We start from the raw sequence: 12497 nt of genomic DNA on the forward strand, positions 1-12497 counted from the left end.
TTGCACAAGTTTGGCAACTGCCATCCTGCGCCTTTCTCACATTCCCATAAGGCCTCCCATGGAGAGATTTAGTAGACATACTCAATTGTTTTAGGCTGCCATTAAATGTACACAAGTACACACAATCTACACTGCAAAGCCGCTGCTCAATCTATGCAACCATTCTGTCCAGTGGATAGTGATCAATGATATAATAATTATTATATTATTACTTAGGGGTTGCACAGCGGACGAGTGGTTAGCGCGCAGGCCTCACAGCTAGGAGACCCGAGTTCAATTCCACCCTCAGCCATCTCTGTGTGGAGTTTGCATGTTCTCCCCGTGCATGTGTGGGTTTTCTCCGGATACTCCGGTTTCCTCCCACATTCCAAAAACATGCTAGGTTAATTGGCCACTCCAAATTGTCCATAGGTATGAATGTGAGTGTGAATGGTTGTTTGTCTATATGTGCCCTGTGATTGGTTGGCCACCATTCCAGGGTGGACCCCGCCTCTCGTCTGAAGACAGCTGGGATAGGCTCCAGCACCCCCGCGACCCTCGTGAGGATAAGCGGTAGAAAATGAATGATTACTACTACTACTAGTAGTAGTAGTAGTAATAATCATAACAAAAATAATGATGATAGTATTAGCCAGCTTTTGCCCTATTATATGAAATTTGTAAAAAAAAAAAAATAATTTTTGGACAAAAAAAATCAATTTAAAAATATTTATTTACTACTACTACTAGTAGTAATAATGAGAAGAAAAATAATGATGATAGTATTAGCCTGCTTATTGGCTTGCTTATGAGCCAGCTTTTGCCCTATTATATGAAATTTGTAAAAAAAAAAAATTTGGGGGACAAAAAAAAATCAATTTAAAAATATTATTTACTACTACTACTAGTAGTAGTAATAATCGGAAGAAAAATAATGATGGTTGTATTAGCCTGCTTATTGGCTTGCTTATTAGCCTGATTTTGCCCTATGAAATTTAGGAAAAAAATATTTTTTAATCAATAAAAAATATGAAATGATTTAGTAGCATGTAATGGCTGAATGTGCCTAATGACGCCACTGCTGATGACACTCATGATAACATTATAGGCCACACAAATAGACTTCCATGTGTGGTGCAGTGGGAGGGGGGGATTAGTGGCAAGAGAGAGAGTCAGTCTGCCTCGCTCGCCCTCACTCTGCAACACATAATAAGCTTCACTGCTTCCCTCCTGCACACATCATCATCATCATCATCATCATCATCATCACGGCCTGGGCGTACACGTGCACACGCACACACAAATGCATTGATGCAAATGTAAACAAAGAAATGTTTTTCTTTAATCTCACAAATATCCTTTCTCAAAATCATTCAGTTTTTCAATAACCATCTTTGACTTTGCTCACTCCTACCCCCCATCATTCTTTTTCTCTTCTGCATCATTTCAATAAAGTTCCATTTGAAATCCAATCCTCCACTTCACCTGTTCCCTTGTCTCCTCCCTCCTAATAGAAGACACGCACGTCTTCCCCTGACGTCTACACACATACACACACACACATGCATGTAGTCATGTGACATGCTGGAACGAAGCAGGAAGTACAGATGGGGACGCCTGGGAATGTCAATTATTCATCCACACTTGAAACGCCAACCGAGGGAGCCGCCATTTTATCTAGGTCACTTTTGATCTGCCGCCAGCCTGTGCTAGCGATGCTAATGCTAAAATATCACCTTAACTTTAATTTTTGGATTTGTAAGATTGTGCTGAGTCAGGCCTGCAAAGACAGCATGTGAGCAGCAGGGGGCGGGGCTTTAAAACAACTTCCTGGTAACATGTCTGTATGAGGGAAGGTCTCACCTGTGACCTCTCTAACTAGCTTGGGAGGAGACAAAGAGCAGAAGAAGAAGAAGAAGAAGAGGGAATCACCTCATCCGTGTCCTTGCTGCTGATGCTGCAGAGGCTGTCTCCATGGAAACAGGTAGCCATTTTGTAAGCCAACAGTGTAAAATACACTCGCCATCGATCAAACTGCCACTCCCTGCAGCGACGATACTTCTGAACTTGTGTGTGGAGAGGCCTGCAAACACACACACGGACGGTCAACTGGGAACAAGAATGACATTTGACCTCACCGCAGGTTGGGACCGGTGGGCAGCCAATCACAGGGCACATATGGACAAACACCCACTCCCACCTTATGGACAATTTGGAGTGGCCAATGAAGCTAACATCATGGAGTCTTCCCTCGGGAATGGCTTCCTGCTGATTCACGGACAGCAACCTGAACGTCCTCTCTGGAAGGGAGGTGGGATTCTCCTCTCCTGTTTGGGATTCAGGCCGCCTGCCTCGCTGGGTCTCAGCCCGCCGCAGACCTGAGTGGAATTTTAAGAGTCAGCAGGCAGCCGCAGTGGCCCACTTCTACCAGAACATTCATAACGTCTGGTTCCTCAAGGTGGCCGTCAGCAGCTTCTTCATCTAGAAGCTCCTCTTTTATTCCCAATGACTGAATTTCAAATTTAGCCCGCAAAAAGTTTGCCTTGAGTAGGCGTCATCTACCCTTCCTTCCTTCCCTCCCATCCTTCCTTGCGTCTCGTTAGGAGTCCAACTTCCTAAAAAGGCCGCAGGCTGTCCGAGCGTGCCAAAGCTTCCGCCAGGGCCCACATCGATTCTCCCGCCTCGCTCTGTGATAATGAAGCCCCGCGTGAGCAGAACCTGCCAACTGGACCAGGCTGCGTGGCGGAAGACTGACGGGTAGCTGGCGGTGCGTTCACTGACCTCACCGAGCAGCGGCTTCATCTTCCTCCTTAAGGGTCATCTTCTACACTGCCATTCCAACACGGAACGCGCCGGGAAAGTCCCGGAAAGAAGAACCCTCATCATGTGACGCTTGGGAGGAAGTGGGGATGTTGCCATGGAAACAGACATCACATGCCGATGCCTCCTACTTTCACCTCGTGCTCAAAGGAAGAACGTGAGACAAGTTTTGGGCCAAGCGGTGAACAAAGATGGTATGCTTGTGTCATGTGAGTCGTGTCCTGTGGTGACCTTGACAAATGACCCTGGTGGGATGTCTCCTGCGTAGCCGCGACCTTGTGGACGTGACCTCTGACAGCAGACCGACTGAGCTCCGATGGTTCATCTCAAAGTTTTCTTCGTGGCCACGAGGGCTGAGGACATTCCGCCAGCGGCGCTCGCTGCCTGTCAGAGCAGTCTCAGGGTGCGCCGACCTCAGCAGAACACGCGGCTGAAAAAAAGTCGGATATTTGTCGACTTCCTCCACTTTTCTCCATCTTCCTCCCCTCCAGCAGGGCCACGGTGTTGCGATGCCAGCGAGAGGAGGAACGTTGCAAACGAGGCTCAGCTGGATGCCCACGACTGACCCCTGACCTCTACCCCCTCAGTCTGGGCTGCCTGCAGCCACATCGTCCGACCCCGCGCTCGCTGCGAGGAAGACGCCGAGGTGGAAACGCTGGACTGCCAAGCTAGCGAAGGAAGAAGTTAGTTTCCATCAACACAAAGTGTGGAATGCGGGAGGAAAGGGAGGAAGGCGGCAAGGAAGTGAGGCCAGCGATGACAAGTGTCCTACATGAGCGGCTGTGCTTCATTGGCGCCCCTCGGTGGACGAGACGCGCCATTACATGCTACTTTCATTAGCAGCTATTTGGAAAAAAAGTCACTTTAAAAGTTAAACCTTCTTTATTTAAGTGTTGAATACAACACAAACACAAAGTAGTCCGTCATCCAGGACTCAAAGAGTCATGTGACCTTGTTCAATCCACAGAAAGAACATTTTGCATGACTGATCTGTATCACAAACAGAGGAAGAGGCAGCCGATAGCTTTATAAACAAATAAAAAGTAAACAGAGAACAAGGACATCCAGTGTCGCCAATGATCTAAAACAACAGAAGAAAAAGGAGTAACAATAAAAGCGGCTCTCAGTTCAAGTTGCCTGCGGACTTAGCAGCTCCTTCCCTCGACAATCGGTCAGCCTCTTCGTTGCCGATGTAGCCGGCATGGCCTGGGATGTGCATCTGGAGGAAGAGGAGGACATGTGTCAACACGCCTTCCATCAGTCCCCACATACTAACAATAAAAAACGAACTTGAACTCCACATTGTAGCATTGTGAATATTCTACTGTAGCCCGTCATGTGTTGGTCATGTGACCACAAACGTACCCAGACCACCTGCAGCTCCTGGTTGAGGCGGTCCAGCTTCTCAAAGTCATCTTTGTTGATGACGGGACCGCCGTCCTTGAGCCTCCATCCGTTCAGCTTCCAGTTCTTCACCCACTTGGTGACGCCTGCAGGAGGAGGTGGAGGAGGAGGAGGAGGAGAAGGAACGTCACACGAACCTTCGGCAGCTCACGCCATGGAGACGCTGTCAGGCCTGGACCGATCGTTAAACCGGCTACGGCGGGTTTACTACAAAACTACTACAACTAGTACTACATGTGAAGTGTCGTTTAGGAGCACTACGTTTGCTCGAGACAACTTTGGGATTGGATAAACAGGAAGTACGCATCATCAAACGTCACCGTTGATTGTGAACTTGCTGTCCGTGTAGACCACCAGCTTCTTGATGTTATGTTCTTTGGCTTGTTGCAGCGCTTTGCAGGCTGCCTGGTCCACACACACACACACACACACAAAGAAGAATGACATCAGATAAAAAGCCATGTTGACGCACTAATCGGCATTTAAACCATACTTGCCTGTATTTCCGCACACTGATTGGTTTGTCGTCCCTGCAGCCGCTCGGCAACATTCCTGCGGGAAACATTAGTCAGACATGTAAGCTTCCATCGTTGCGTGTGCACGTGTGCAGTGTTTTCTCACAGGGGGTGCCGGGGGCCCCAGTAGACGCCGATGCCGCCTCGAGCGCCGCGCTTCCCGTTAGACGTGCAGCAGCCGTCCGTGTACACGACCACCGCGTCGCCTGCGGCAGAGGTGACAAGTTGTACCACGCTCGGGTTTGACCACTGCAAAGGCTGGAAACGACTGACACGTATCCCAGCTGGCATCCAAGTGTTACCCATGTATGTGAATCCATCTGTGCTGCCCGAAGAAGCACAGTCAGTCTCTTTGACCCGTTTGGACGGGACCACCTCCTCTTCTTCTACGCGACTTCTCTTCTTCCCAAGCGGAATGTACTCCAAAGGCTCGGGTCCTCTCTTCGGAAGCAGACAAAGGTCTGACTCCACGGCTAAAAGCAGAGAAAGCGTGATAGACTGATAGACATGGTTGTGATGTCTCCTTGCAGAGACATGCACCAGGCAAGTCATTTAAAGTGTAAACAAACCTTTGGTGGCCTGAGGAGCTTTGGAAGGTTCCACTCCTCGAACAAACTCCCAGGCTTCCTTCTCAGATGCAAACTTCTTAAAAGCAGCAGATGGGAATTTGTCCACCTGGGCTTTACATTCGCCCCTGCATGGCAAAGAACATTATTATGAACCACAAGGACGATAAAAACACAACATAACAAAACATATTAATGACATTACAATACACTTAAGTGCGCCGAACTCAACAAAAGAACACGAAATTGGCAATCAGGTCGTAAAGAAACATTTTATTGGTGTTTTATTAACTTCATCAATCAAAATACTTAAAATGAAGAATATCTGAACGGAGTACGGCGTGTCATCTCACCGTGTTAAAAAAAATAACACTAAAGTCTCACCAGGAGTGATAGACGCCAGGTTTGAGTCCTTTCCTCACCGCGTAGAAAAACTTCCCTTTAGCCATGTCTTCTTCAACGCTGCTGCAGACCTTTCTTGCTAACGTCACCGCCCTAAAAAGACGAGCTAATCTCAGCATGACACTCAGCAAAGCACCCACATGGGCGCCATCCTGATGTGGACGCTAATAAACCCCCACAGACGCCGTGTGGTTTAGGCGTCCGTGGAACAAAACATGGCAACCCGGTGTGGCTAACAGCTGATGACGAGCAAAGCTAATGCTAGCTAGCTAGCGTGCTTGGAACAACTCGAGCTAAAGGAACGTAATCATTTTAAACTCTGACGACAAACAGAGTATCGAACGTCTTTTTGAACCCGAGTGTGAAGACGCGTCAGTTAGGAGAAAAAGAAAGAAACTATTTGGCCAAAGTCACAAGAAAGCCATAACCTGAACTTATCCGTCTTCGTCAGTGTCCGCGTTCACTAACGTGGAGCTGATGTACCGCCACCTGGTGGCCAGGAGGCCTCACTTCAAGCATTGTAGTATATTAGTATCGGTGCAGCGGCAAGTAGGAGAGAGAAAACGACTTTTTAAAAACATTAATTAAAAACATTCATTCGATTCTGAGCGATGATGTCAGTGAGCTGAAATTACAAATACATCAATTTAGTATCATAACAATAACAGCATATCATAGCAACCCGTAGTTAAGATGTAAATATGCCCTCTAGTGGCTGTGAGCAGGACTGGGTGGTGTAATGACGTCATTGCTTTTAGTTCTGTGGAAAAAAGTGAATATATTTCATATATTTCGGTGTGATGCATGACACAGTCAGTCACACACACACACACACACACACACACACACACGGATGATTCCCGATGTACACCTGTTTTCCATGTAATTCCAGCCCCAAAGTGCAGAAAGAAATCAAGTCAGTCAGCAGTTGTCCAGCTGTTGAAGTCGTTTGTCTCGTTACACGACACCTCGTGTTTTTCATCCAAAGCCTTGGGTCATTTCTTTCTACCTCATCTTCTCCATGACTCAGTGGATTTTATTTATTTTTCTTGAAGCTCTTCCAGGAATGAGAAAAAGAAAACATTCATTCCCACTTTCTCCCAAATGACAGCGTCGCCATGCCCAAATGCAGACAGGAAGCACTGTGGCCAAAACTCTGCTTGTTGTGAAGGCTTCATTTTCACATTCACGACAACGTTTCGGGTCAACAAGAGTGCACTCGAGGATAAGGATACACATGCACTTAAAAACACACACACACACAGTCAGGGGTGTGTGTGTGTGTGTGTGTGACCGCATGCACGCTTGCGAAGATGAAAGCATTCATCAGAACCAAAATAACTCACTTGATCACCTTATGAGGACACAATAAAGACCCACTTGTGTCAAGACAAATAAAAGACACACTCCTTCCAAGAGAGCGGGGTTAAAGGTCAAAGTTGACTGACACGGATGCCTTCGGTTGTTGATATTTATTTTGAAAACAACAATCCATGTTTGCAGTGTCATTCCTTGTCGGGTCATCATCATACATGATATTATTGTTATAACTCCACATCACGACACTTAGCCCAGTTTGCTCGTGGTCATGGCTGTACAATGCTAATGCTAATGCTAATGCTAATTGTTTACACTTTATTTACGACATTGACTTGTGCTTTGACGTCGCACGCCCTAGACTTGGCGCCGACTTAGGAGAATACGACGGAGTCTTAGGGCCACACTGAAAAAAAAGCTGCGGTTTCCAGAATAAAGTTGTGTAAAAGTGGTAAGCGAAAAAAACCTCGAAAATTTACAACAAAAGTGTTAAAAAATTTATGAGAAAAAGTGGTCATATGACGATAATAGAGTCTGAAACTTATGAGAAAAAAATTCATGAGAGAAAAAAGTCTGTAATGTTAAGAAAATAATGTCCTAAATTTAAAAGAATAAAGTTATACTTTTACGAGAAAAAAAGTCGTAATGTGACACGAATAAAGTCGTAAATTTCTGAGAATAACATTGAAAATTTCTGAGAAAAAAATCATAATGTTATGAAAATAAAGCCCCAAATTTACGAGACTAAAGTGGTAAAATTAATGACTTTTTTCCCATTTTTTTCCCAGTGTAGCCCTAACACGCCGTCGTAGGAGAAAAACAAGAAGAAGAGGTTAAACACATGGAACACACACCGATACGCAATACAGTCAATCACATTGCAACCTGCCCGACTCCGCCCACGAATCCTCCCCCTTCGTGCTCCCGATGGTTTGTGACACAAGTGCGCCCCCTGCTGGCTAAATACTGCCTTGCCACGGGGGGAATGTCCAGGAGGCGTGGATGTTGGCACCAAAGACTGGCTACTTCTTCTACAAAACCAGCCAATCACATCATCTGTCATGTATGAAACATGTATGGATCATGTATGTGTGCACGTGTCATGTTTACACCACGTATGAACACATATACATATCATGTATGTATTTATGTACTGTATGTAAGATATACAGTATGTATGTATGTATGTATATACCATGTATGTATGAAAAGATGGAGTTTGTAGATGTAAGGACAACGTAAGGAGTATTTTATTGTACACAACATGCTAGAATTGGAGTTTGACACGTGAAAAGTCAAAGTTTTTATATATATATAAGAGACATAAAAAGTGTGGACGGATTTGTTGCCGTGGCGACAGCTATGCTACGTCGCTGGGGGGTGGGGGGTAGGAGTGGGGTGCGTGGGTGAGGGTTTGGGGGCATCCTGGCACGTGAACACGACCTGGAATGTTTTGATGCTTTTGTACAGACGTGAGGAAGAGTAGCTGGATGGGGGCGGGGCTTATCAGGGAGGGGCGGGGTTAAGCATGCTGAGCATTTAATGCCGAGGAGCGTCATCATCAACAATATTTACAGTATATATTAAGTGTTTTGCTAAATACCGGAAGTGTGACATATAAAGCAACATACAGTATATGACAGTGTGTACATATCATCATCCTAATAGCAAAAACATGCGTCGACATAGAAAAAGGCATCCACGACATTTAAGAAAAGAAATGTACAGTTTATCAAACATAATAATAATAAATAGTATTATTGAATTGCTGCTGTACACAAAAAGAGGCGTGTGTTTTTTTTCTAATGTCCCTCATATAAAAATATGATTTAGTGCAACCGTATGTAATATTTATATTCATCACTTCACGTCCGTTGAAAAAAAGAGGGAGGGGGCGGGGCTAATTGACTGCTTATAAGAATATAAGCACAAATCAAAGGCACACATGTACATGATTATTAATATTATTATTTTGAAAGTACCACTTTACTGCCCCCCCCGCCCAACACACACACATCCTGTTGAGTGTCTTTAAATAAAACAACACGCGTGTGTGTTGTGCAAATGTTGTGTTTGCTCGTTACGTTGCACGTCTACGACACGTCTACGACACGTCTATGACACGTCTACGACACGTCTACGACACGTCTTTGCTTCTCATTGTGCTTTCTGACCCGGCATCAGGGGAAGGGGAGGGGCAATGCGGGGAGGCGGGGCTTGAGGCATGTGGAGGCCCGAGGCCGCTAAAGTGCTGAACCATAGTAGAGGGCGGGGACGCAGAGCTGGGTGGCGTGCGCCGATGTTGTCCCGGGAGGGCGGGCGAGGGCGCGGATGCGCCGTCCTCCTCTCTGCCGCCTCGCCGTCTCTCGGTGTGCTCCTCCGGGTCGATCCGAAGCGAGGCGATGGCTTTGGTGCACGTGTGGACGCTGGCTTCCTGCTCACGCTCCCTCACGACTCCGCCCTCCATCAAGGCGGGAGAAGGCGCCCCTGATAACCCCTCGCCTCCTCCTCCTCGTCTTCCTCCGTCAACAGAGGAGGTGAAAGGAGGGCAGGTGGCCTCGCCGCTTTGGACGTCCTCTGATGTTTCTCCCTCGTGGAGCGGGAGGCGGGGTGTGGCCTGCTGTGCCCCCTGCTGGTCCAGAGGGGTGCTGACAGACGTGGGCATGGCGTGGACCATCTGGATCCCTCCGATGGGAATCATTGGATATGGCGAACGAACCTGGTGGGAATGTAAGACGATATCATAGTGAGAAACACTACTCTGTTTTCGTGTACTTTAAAGACACAATAAGTAAGAGCACGTCCGAAGTACCTGGAGTTGAGAATGGAGAGGAAGATGACTGAACAATCCCTGATGGGGCGGACTGGACTGGTTACCACGGTTAGCACTCTGTTGCGACTCCTGAGATCAACAACGGGAAGAGAAAACATAGAATGAGCATCGTTTGAGCCCAAGATAGAGTGACCCCTCTGGGCTTCCATTCAAACTGGAATCCTGATTTTACACAGAGCGGCCTGGTGAGGGCGCCAGAGTGCTGAAACCTTTCAAAGCAAAGCAAAGAGATTAGTTGGCAGCAGCGATGGCAATGTCGGCTCTTGGTTCAACAGAGCTGGCTGTCCTCTCCCAAATGGCTGCATTGATGTTTTTGTTACTTAAACTGCTTTCTTACCAAAATACGTGAAAAACGTGGATTCATTTCTATGCTCAACACAAAAACAAAGACCCATCTCAAGTGATTGTGGGTATTATGTGAACATCTCTAATTATTTTTAACATAACATCAAGGAAACATGACACCGATACATCCAGGTCAAAGAGCCGACTATAAGTGTCGGATCGTTCACATATTACCCTGACATGCTTTGGTTGTCTGAATTAGCACTCCTGTGTCCTTACACTTAGCCTCCTAAGCACTTAAGGTCATATATACACACATAATACACACATAATACACACATATTGCACCCAGAAGGCCCCAGTAGTCGCCATCTTTGTAGCAGAAGGGGAAGGATTAACTGAAATTATGGCGGCCGAGGAGTAGCAGAAGAAGAAAGGTTATTTCCGGTAAGTGTATGACAGTCATAAAAGTGGGCCGGCACTACATTGTCAACACTCAGGACCTAAGTGTACTCAGTACACTTGCTGAAGTGTACTGACGCGAGTATGCTACATAGCCATCCCAACTCACCGTGTCCACGTCAGCGCCGACCCGGCGGCGTCCTCGAGGTCCGAGCTCTGTCTGACTCAGCAGCCCGGCGAGCTGAGCCGACCTCAGGCCTCGCGCTCCGCTCTGCTGGCTGGAAGCAACACACCAGGCAGGACTCTTAGAACATCTAGAACGTTCTACCGGAATCTACTCTACTCCACCACTGGGGGGTAGCAGAACCAACGTAAACACGGATGTGAACGGCTCACCTTTGGTGGTGGAGGTGCTGCTGGAGCGCCCGTCGGGGAGAATGCGGTCGGATCATGCCCTTGTGGCGTCCTCGTGGAGACAGCTCACGCTTGTAGTCCCTCCCGCCAGGAGACGTGGGGCGAGGGAGGGGCGAGAGCAGCGATAGGTGCCCCCTTCTGGGGGACAGCTCCCGTCGATATCCCACCGCGTCCCTCTTGGGGGAGACGTGGCGCAGTGGGGAGGCGTCCCGCCGTGGCAACAGTCGCCCTGGCATCGGCGAGAGGTCGTGATGTGGCGACAGGTACTGGCGGGGTGAGGGGGAGGCGGAGGGGGAGATGGGGGAAGGGCAGGTGGGGTAGTCCAGCCCGGGGGAGGACAGACGAGAGGACGGTGAGGGGAAATCCAGAGAGGGGACGGGGAGGTCTTCATCCATAGATGAGGAGGGCGGAGCCAGCATCCTGCCAGCCAGCATCCCTCGCTGGTGCTCCTCTTGACCCCGCCCAGGCTCGGCCCGCTGGGACGTGACGTGAATGCTCGGCACGGTGGTGAAGTAGCTGAACAGCGGCGGCTTGTGGACCAGGGGGTCGGAATGCGGAGGGAGGGGCGGCGACGGCTGGGACGCAGCCACAGCTGTGATTGACAGGGAGGGCAGGCCGTAAGGCTGTGGGCTGGTGGAGCGCGAGCACGTCTTGGGGGTGGAGTCCCCGTCGTAGTCATCGTCCTCGTCGTCTTCGTCGTCATCGCCATCGTCCTCGCCGCCCTCGGAGTCGTCCACGTCTGAGAACTGGTGCTCCGCCATCTTGTCTGACGACCTCCGACCTTCCTCACCAACATCTGGAAGACAAAAAGTGTTTTTTAGCCGAGCCATCATCCTGGTACAGATGTGGCGGTCCCTTCGGGACGCTTTGTACCTGCGTCGTCTGTCTCCACGTCCTCCACGGAGGACATGGACACACCTAACTCCAGACACTTCTTCAGATGCGCTTTAGACTTCATGTGCTTGGTCAGGTTTCCTGCAAACACACACACACTTCAGTATCTGTTCCACGGGTCATGTATGGTGAATAACAGCTCATAAGGTAGAAGTAAGCCCCACCTTTGGTCTTGAAGGCAAAGTTGCAGAACTTGCAGACGTAGGGCCGCACGTCGGTGTGTGTCCTGATGTGTTTCTTCAGCATGCTGGGCTTTTTGCAGCGGATGCCGCATTCCTCGCAGATGTACTTCCCTCGACCTCGCCCGCGCACGTAAACGTAGTCCTCGTTGGACTTGAACCTGGACGTCAAGCACAATATGTCAGTCAGGGGCGTGCCATTAACTTGCCCGCGGCACATTGTAAAAATATGTTAGAAACATGTTATGCTATTATGGGAATAAAGTCATTATTGTACGGAAAGATGCATAAATATGAAAATAAGCAGTCACATCCAAGTTTGGACACCCCTGATGATGTAAGTGTAGGAGACATCCTCCATCATTTCCACATAACGAATCTGTGATCAAAGATCATTAATTAACACAACTCAGTGTGTCTATTTTCTGCACTCCCCAAAGTCCTGTTTTTTCTGGAATCCCATACGTGGGCTGTGTCTTAACCGGGA

The 12497-nt window shown here is 48.1% G+C and overlaps 2 protein-coding genes across 6 annotated transcripts in view; both read right to left on the reverse strand.

Moving 5' to 3' along the window:
- Positions 1-3684: 3684 nt before the first annotated feature.
- Positions 3685-6197, reverse strand: rnaseh1 (ribonuclease H1). Of its 2 annotated transcripts, XM_058074506.2 has the most exons (9): positions 6115-6197; positions 5669-5779; positions 5288-5412; positions 5021-5191; positions 4825-4924; positions 4697-4755; positions 4524-4604; positions 4165-4289; positions 3685-4018 (listed from the first exon to the last, which is right to left on the reverse strand). In XM_058074506.2, exons 2-9 carry the CDS (start codon positions 5731-5733, stop codon positions 3923-3925), a joined length of 822 nt encoding a protein of 273 aa, XP_057930489.2. In that variant the 5' UTR covers positions 5734-5779; positions 6115-6197; the 3' UTR covers positions 3685-3922. The 2 variants fall into 2 exon arrangements, with proteins under 2 accessions (XP_057930489.2, XP_057930479.2); XM_058074496.2 differs by having other exon boundaries at positions 3686-4018; positions 5669-6158.
- Positions 6198-7143: 946 nt separating this feature from the next.
- hivep2a (HIVEP zinc finger 2a) overlaps positions 7144-12497 on the reverse strand; it is a 50556-nt gene continuing 45202 nt past the window's right edge. For all 4 annotated transcript variants that reach the window (XM_058067072.2, XM_058067081.2, XM_058067058.2 and 1 more), the window contains 6 exons: positions 11996-12171; positions 11811-11912; positions 10920-11733; positions 10693-10801; positions 9816-9905; positions 7144-9722 (listed from right to left, as the gene is read on the reverse strand). In XM_058067072.2, the coding sequence (XP_057923055.2) occupies positions 9141-9722; positions 9816-9905; positions 10693-10801; positions 10920-11733; positions 11811-11912; positions 11996-12171 (1873 nt within the window). In that variant the 3' untranslated portion in view covers positions 7144-9140. The remainder of the gene's footprint in view (positions 9723-9815; positions 9906-10692; positions 10802-10919; positions 11734-11810; positions 11913-11995; positions 12172-12497) is intronic.

Source organism: Doryrhamphus excisus, linkage group LG11 (genome assembly GCF_037039965.1).
Source record: "Doryrhamphus excisus strain RoL-2023G ecotype Guam linkage group LG11, RoL_Dexc_Guam_v1.1, whole genome shotgun sequence".
In the NCBI taxonomy this organism is placed as follows: Eukaryota; Metazoa; Chordata; class Actinopteri; order Syngnathiformes; family Syngnathidae; genus Doryrhamphus; species Doryrhamphus excisus.